This window comes from Thalia democratica, chromosome 8 (assembly GCF_965202585.1).
Source record: "Thalia democratica chromosome 8, ktThaDemo2.hap1.1, whole genome shotgun sequence".
In the NCBI taxonomy this organism is placed as follows: Eukaryota; Metazoa; Chordata; class Thaliacea; order Salpida; family Salpidae; genus Thalia; species Thalia democratica.
Genome location: NC_139172.1, coordinates 24,688,302 through 24,696,394, shown reverse-complemented (window position 1 = coordinate 24,696,394; position 8,093 = coordinate 24,688,302). Strand labels below are relative to the sequence as shown.

General features: G+C 23.8%; 1 protein-coding gene across 1 annotated transcript; it reads left to right on the top strand.

Moving 5' to 3' along the window:
• Nucleotides 1-1,162: 1,162 nt before the first annotated feature.
• LOC145842676 (uncharacterized) lies at nucleotides 1,163-2,981 on the top strand. Its single transcript, XM_082950149.1, has 6 exons — nucleotides 1,163-1,256; nucleotides 1,328-1,410; nucleotides 1,730-1,829; nucleotides 1,899-2,008; nucleotides 2,073-2,284; nucleotides 2,451-2,981. Exons 1-6 carry the CDS (start codon nucleotides 1,192-1,194, stop codon nucleotides 2,691-2,693), a joined length of 813 nt encoding a protein of 270 aa, XP_082806275.1. The 5' UTR covers nucleotides 1,163-1,191; the 3' UTR covers nucleotides 2,694-2,981.
• The last annotated feature ends 5,112 nt before the right edge of the window (nucleotides 2,982-8,093 follow it).

Genomic DNA, 8,093 nt, shown 5'->3' with positions numbered 1-8,093 from the left:
TAAAATTAAAAGTTATTTTTTTTTACGAGTTACGCATTTTGCTGAAAACATTAAATTAATTTTATTTAGAGATATGTTTAAAATTTTGTTTAAAAGTGTTTGTATTTAGTTGAAAAATAAAGAAAAACAATAAGGATTTGAACAGAACTTGGTGTTAGTATACATTTTTATCATGACGAAATTGTGGTTTATAATGATTCAATTTTTTGTTTACCAAAACTTAGAACAATAACTCAGTTTGACTTTTATTTGGTTTAATTATTAGTATTACTTACTTTAAAATTAAAAAAGGTTTAAAAACGCATTGCTATTTCATTAAGCACGACAAAACGGAAATAGTATTACACGAAAACTATTCATAAGTAAATGTTTGCTTATCTGTAATGAGTTAAAGATTTAACCTTAAAATATAGCTAACAAGTAAAAACATGAAATAAATTTTTGTGTAAAGTCTTTATTTTACTAGTTATTATACGGGTTAGGTATAGTTGAAGCTTTTCAAAATGTTTAATTTTTATAAAAGTCAGTAGTTTGGTCTGTGAGAATAAAATAGCATTTCAACGTAGTGTTTGGATTAAAATTTTAGTATTGTACTTAGTCTTATGTGAAAATTAAATTTTTTGAATAGTGTAAGTTTCAAAATTTTTTTGTATTTTTAAAAACTAATTTTTTTGCTAAGTATTACACTTTTAACTATAGTCATAACATAAAAAACGAAACTTTTTCAAGTCATGATATAACAACATTATGTTTTTTTAGTACGTAAAGCGAAAATTTTGTTAGATTACGTCACAAACTTGACATTAGTCATTAGTGGACTACTAGATTTTAACTGCAAAAGGTAAAATAGTAGCTGTTTCGATTTTTAAGAAGGAAGCAAATTTCTCATTAAAATAACGTTTTTTTATTTTAGAAATAAATTAAGTAAGAAGCAATACTTTCTAGAAAGAATAAAATTTTTTTGTTAAAAAAAAAAATTGTTGTTTTACATAGTCCTTTGTATAAAACAAGAAGTGTTTTAAAATTTATTAGCTTTAGTTTTCTTCGTTCAACACAACGGTATTGGACAACTTTATAAACTTAAATAAACATTTTTATCAACTACTTATTTAAGAGACTTCAGTTAAACCAATTAATTTTTTTCTCTAAAACATAAAAGATACTATTGTAAAAGAAATAAATAACATCTCCATGTACAAACTAACATATGAGTCAGACGATGAAAAACTAGTTGGAGACCTTTCCGTGAAGTCCAAGTAATTTTTGTGATATTAATAACTTAATTTTCTTTTAATGTGTTGATCATTTAGTTTTTGTTTTCTTTTAGGTATAAAAGCACTGAAACCAAACGGAAAAGGTCGATGGCAACCAAAGACCCCAATGTAGTTCCCAAATACTTGTCATCTAGCAGTATGTGGAGATTGTTATTTTTATATCGTTTTTTATAAAAATAAAATGATTTCGAACTTGTTTTTGTACTTTCTGACAACAGAATGATTTGAAAAAACTATTTTTGTGTCTAATAATAACAGAATGATTGTGATTATTTTTGTACAAAATTGGTGCTAAAAAAAAACAAAAAAAAAAGTTTGTTAATTTTTTTTAAGGGTCTTTTTAATTATATATCTTTACACATTTAGAGTTTTAATTTGCGTATAATAAAATTGTACAATGGTGTTTATATAAAAATTTAATACTTGAAGTATAAAAAAAAGTTTTTATTTCTTAGATGAAGAGCTGAAAATAAGATCGGATTCCACAGCATCAGCAATATTTTCTGCGTATCCTGCTGCTGCTAGCCAAGAAAATCATAAAGTTATGTCCAAAAAGTAAGTTATAGATATTGAAAAGTTCTGAATAGCATCATGTTCATAAGCTAATTAAACTTTAACTTAAAGGGAAACAAAGAAGCAACAAAAAGAAATGAAAAAGAAACTAGTAACACTTGATAACAATGAGACACTTGAGGATAAACCGAGGAAAAAACCAAATACTGACTACTTTACAGGTAAATAAATAAGTTAATTTTCTACAAAAATAGAAAATTTGTTTCATTAAAAATATTTTTTCAGCGATCATTGTGCTCTTTATTTTTCTGTTTATTCTCACTGGACTGATGTTCATTAGTTACTTTACACTGAAAGACAATTACTATGAGCTGAAAAAAGACTACTTAAAAAGCTACAACAACCAAAAGCAGCTGGAAAAACGGTATACTAACGAACTTACTAAAGTAAACAGCATACTCAACCAAGTTTTGGATAATCAAAAAAATGCTGCAGCCGTTAGTAGTTTAATTTATTTTGTAAGTTAAGACTGCGTGTCTAAAAACAGAATGAGCTTTTAAAATTTGCTAAATTACATAAAATTTTACATAATTTTTTTTTTTAATTATGGTATTGGTATAGTTTGTTGAACTTGTCTACTAATACTTTTTTGTATACTTACAGAGAGCAGAAAGTATAGAAAACAGCGAGTTACGCCAAAGTGATGATTTTATGAATGACGAACTAGTTTTAGAAAAAGGGGAAACTTTGGAAGGAAAATTTGAAAACGAGTTGGTGCCTTATGCCATCAAATTAGATATACTCAATGCTACAGTTTACCAAAGTATAGAGTTAATGACGTTTATCATGAGTCGCCAAAAAGAGTTAGAAGAAAAGTTGTCGTTGTTGTTGCAAGATCCAAACTAGATTTTCAAGTTGTGCTTGTACAAATTATTGCTACAAAATATATAACTTAGCTCTATTAATATGAAAACGTTTTATAAACAGTAATGTTTTAATAATCATATTTTATATTTAAGTAATAGATCATATTTTCAAAACATTGAGGCAACGTAAAAATACTTTTTTTTAAAGTTTAGAAGTGTAGTGTTCTGTTTTTTTAGTTACTCAAGATAAACTAAAACTTTTTTTTCCCTAATTAAAACAAATTACAAGACAATTGAAGTTACGAAAATTAATGTTCTTAAAAAAATATCTAAGAGACCATATCTCAAAAGTAAATACATTTGAAAAAAAAGAAAAATACGTATATAGGTCTTATTAATACCAAAAAGTAATTTTTAGTTTTTATTACTTTTTTTTTGTTGAAATATATAAAATTACTAAAAATTAATAAGTTTCAAATATTATTTTAGCATATCTCAATGAATACTTAAAGTTTTGTATAAATGAAAAAAACGGTATGTACTTAATAGTAAGACCTATTTTATTTTTTTTAAATATACACTAGTTTTTTAGTTGTGGCCGTATAAAGATTCTTTTTTAAGAATTTGAATTTTCGGATTTTAAACTCTCCAAATTTGAATAGTCGTGTACCATTTAAAACCTGGAAAATATGCTTTGTTATTTTATTTTGAAACTTTTTGAAAATATTTTTCTGATTCTAGCTATTGCCTGTAAACTAAATCTTAACTTTAACGTTTATATTTATACAGTTTTGATCTTAGCAAACTTAGCAAGTTTATAAGTTCTACTCTATGTATAATTCTAATTCATAGTTGAATAACTACATATATTACAGTTTACAAACGATTTAAACTTTTTCATTTTTATGTAACATAATATTTTTTTCTAAAACTGTGTTTGTTATTTAATATAGGTAAGTACTTTTGAATTTACTAAAATTTTTTAGTAAAGAACAACTTTGAAGATTATAATGCATTTAATATATAACATTATTTTGATTTTAAGGTTTGAAATAAATATTTAAATATCGATAACTAGTAGATGCTAATTTACGATGTTGACCAAATTTAAAAAAGAAAGTATTGTATAGAAACTCAAATTTTTATACTCAATGCGCTTTAGAGGTATAACTAGAACAAAAGCAAAGTTGTCAGCTTTACTAACGAAATAAAACTAAATACATTTAGTAATGAGAAACTAAACTATAACTATGAAAAAAAACTATTGTATTATGATGCAATATTAATTAAGTTATTCACTTATTTTTTCTGTAAAATGTAATTTTATTATAAAGTTTTAACACTTGTACTTGAAACTAATCTTGCTTTTAGTGGAAAATATTAATAAAAACCTATAAATTGAACTCTTAGTTATGTATATAAAAATATACATCTGTGTTTTTGACTAATTAATACTTTAAAGAAGTCTTTTGATGAAGTTATAGGTTTAATTCATTTTTTAAATTAATTTCCCATCAATTACTTTTTATTTCTTACTAAGTTGTAATATCTTTCAGCTTCGTATTTAATTGCGTAATACATTTTTACACGTTATTAGTTTTTGATAGTTCGTTATACTAACTTTTAATTTACTTTCATTTTAAACTTTATAAACACTATAAAAGCAAACAAATTTGTTAAAAGTCTAAAATACTTAGTAAATATTTAGATATTTTGTGTTTTAAAAATAACATTTTACCATGTCTATCTTTACTCATGTTTTAATTTTCCTTTTAGAATTTCAGTACCTTAATATTTCACTCAAATCTAGAGAACATTAATCAGTTAAAAAGGATAAATACATTAATGCAAATTGACTAAGTTTCTAACTAGACAAATGTTGAAGTTCTCAAACATAAGATATTAAGTAGTAATCACAAAATAGTGTGTAGTTAAATTTATTTATTAAGATTAAGTTAATATATTTAAATAAGACCATTGTTTATTTGTTTATACCTGATAATATGGTTTTGGCAGTAAAACTTAGCCGTACTTAAAAAACTGAACAGAACACCTACATTTTTAGCTACGTAAAAATATAAAAAAGCATAAAGTGTTGATGTATATAGCTAAAAACTCTTAACGACAATAAGAACAAAACTATAAAACAAAAAACAAATGAAAACACTATAGTGTTTTTTAAACTTATTCACCGAAAATTTCTTAGTTAAAACTTTTACATAAATGATTTAAATTTCACACTGGGAATATTGAAATAAATAAATATTTGTTATATAGTTTAGATAAATAACTGAAAACCAATATACTAAGCTTAGCTGTTATATAAGACCTCTTTTTGAAAATATGCTAATGTTTAAAATAGACTAGTATAATAGCTTGAATTATACAGTATTTTCTTAAAGATTATTTATTTAGTAATTTATTAATATATTTTATTCTTTTGTTCTATCAGAAATTATAAGGTTATATATTTTTTTAAAACGATGAAATTTGTTTCATAAAAATTGAATGACTGAACTTCAGAGAAAAAAATTAGACTTGAACAATATTTTTCAAACTTTGAATTCTTACCTAGACTAAGGTAGTTGAAAAAGCAACAATTCTAACTCTTTCAGCTAAAATTAAAATCAATAGTTATATGTCAGATTAGTATTCTTCTTTGTTAAAACTAGTTACTCTATAAAAAACATCATGTTGTATAATAGCTAATAGTATTTGATAAACTTTAAAGAGAATTTTAAATATAAAATATTCCAAGTCTACATTTTTTAAGTAAACAAAATATATTTAACCTGCACAGAAACTTTTATAATAGTAAAAGCATTTCAAAAATGTTTAAACAATTTTATGTTTTTTAATCATTAAGTATGGCTGAAAAAGTTTTAACGCTGTTTAACAAGTACAAATGCTTTGTGTAGTAAGATGATTTACTTAATCAGAAACATAGTAGTTTTAATAAATAAAATTTGTTTATTAAAATTCTAGTGAGAAAAAAAAACATTAAAAAAATTTAACTTTCCATTTTTTAAATATACAAAAATGCGTTTAAAAAAAAGCTAGCTAACAAGAAAAGTCATTGTTAAAGTTTACGTTGTATACACTTTAAACAATTTTAGTTTGTTTATACTTTCAATTTAGTGTTCTAAAATTAATTTTTTGAACTACTTTTTTATTAAAAAAATGTTTGCTAAACTGTTTATTACTGTTTACAAATACAATTTTTACAAGTTTAAAGTTATTTAAGATATGAGATGAGACACTTTAACTACGTTTGTAAAATAATAGATATAAACTACTGACTTTATTCGTTGTAACTTAGTTAACTTTTTCTTTACTTTGCTTAATAAAGTAAACAAAAGCAAATTTTTAGATTATCTATTTTACGTACAACACATTCTAAAACAAAAGAAGCTACATGTGTTTTTAAAAGTGTTAACTAATGGGAAAGTATATGTTTATAAATAGCTTTGTTGTTAAACATTCGCCTGTTTTAAGACACAATAAACGGTGCTGTTGTAAAACAGTTTAAATATATCCTAGTCTTGTTGTAAAAGTAATCACCTTTTAATACCTTCCGTCTCTTTTTCTTTTAAAGCTTTAATTACTATTTAATGACTATTTTAGGCATCTCAGTAATGATTTTGAACATAAAAGACAAATTGTAAGAAAAATAGAAAGTATAGTTTTTCTTGTCTAAACTAGGGAGGCGTGTGTGAATAAACAACATTCATTAGCGTTGTTTTACTAAACTTTACGACCGATGCTTAAAAGCAGCACCTTAATGATATGAGAACTTTTTTTTTTTAAGGACGAAACTTTAAGTAAAGGTAAAAAATACCTTACCTTATACAAAAAAAAAACAATAAAATGTCTTACTTTACTTTATTTAAAACCACTAACGTTTTTATTGCAATTTTTTACTAAGTTCAGCACTAAAAACTCATAATTATCAATTGTAACTTTGTACTCAATTAATTTTGTACACTTTCTGTTGAAAATTATTTTTGTTTTGACCTGTACGTGTACATTGATGCGTATTTTACCAGCTTCAGACTAATTTCTATATCAAAAATTAGGTTTAAAAAAAAAATAAAGGTCATATGTCTATTGTTTTTGTATGTTGATAACTTTTATTTATACTTTATCATAAAAATATTTGTATTAAAAGCTACGTCATTATTTTATTTTTTTATTTTATTAAAAAGATACAAACATTAACTGTATTTTTGAATTTTGTCGTAAGTAAACTTTACTTAAAAATAGCTCTTTGATCTAATTATTGAAATGAAGTATAAGATGGCTTGAATTTAACGCTTTTTATTATAGACATACTAAAATGTACATGGTTCTAAACAGTTTTAAAATTATAAATTTTAATAGTGATTTTTATTTTCTCAAAAAAAAAAAACACTCTACTACTGTAAAACATCTACTAACTTTCAATGACAATTTTTGGTAAAAAAAGTTTAAGCTTCTAAATAAAAGAAGAATAGCATTTTTTATGCAAAAAAATAAAACAATGCTTTTATAAAGTATTTAACGTAGATTTCAAAGATGAACTCCTTATTTATTTAAACTAGCAAATTTTAGAACAGGGTTTCTAGAAGTGGGAAAAAAATTAGTGAAAAATCGAAAAGTAATAGAATAATGAAACAGTAAATTGGCGGTGTTAAGTAAAAGGGGGTAAATTGTTTTAAAATTTTGTTCAAAGGGGCGATTATGAAAACAAGATGAGATACCCTGTTTTAGACTAATAGATAAATTAAAAAACGGTTTTCGTTCTAAATTTTAAAAATAATAGGAAATGCAGCCTTATATTTACTAAACTTTTAAGTTTTTGTTTATTTGTGCGTTTACAAAATTGTACACAAAAAAGCTGCTAAAATTAATTAAACTAACTTATAATTGCTATATAGAGTATAAATTGTTTTTGAACATACATTAGATTGTTTAATTTCATAAATAAAGTTAAATAACCAAATATAAACTTGAAAGTCTATTTTTATGCTACAAGTGTTTTATTTTTTTGTAATATGTACCTAAATATTACAACACGGAAGTGCTTAAAAATCAAGATATTACCTTAAGTTCACTAAAATTACATTTTTTGAACAAAAAGAAACAGTTTGCAGAATTCATATGAACACTTAAAGTTATAGCTCGACTAACAACACAAACTCGCGCTAATTACCTTAATAGTTGTTTGTGTGTGGCTTCAGTAATTCGCATAATACTTCTTTTTAACTTTCAAACTTTTTCTTTTCATAAAACTTTTAGTTTCCTCTGAATATATTTTTAACTAAAACTTTAAATTTCGTTTTCAGTTTCACAAAAACACTAATAAAAATATTCGTTTTGCCTTGAGACATTTTCACACAAATACTGCCTAACAATGCATTATTTAAACGATTGTCGAGTACATTTTTACATGACCAAGCTT

Excerpts from the sequence above, each read along its gene's own strand:
- LOC145842676 (XM_082950149.1), top strand. The coding sequence starts at position 1,192 with ATGTACAAACTAACATATGAGTCAGACGATGAAAAACTAGTTGGAGAC. Across the intron at positions 1,257-1,327 it reads GACCTTTCCGTGAAGTCCAA|GTATAAAAGCACTGAAACCA; the intron begins GTAATTTTTGTG and ends GTTTTCTTTTAG. Across the intron at positions 1,411-1,729 it reads CAAATACTTGTCATCTAGCA|ATGAAGAGCTGAAAATAAGA; the intron begins GTATGTGGAGAT and ends TTTATTTCTTAG.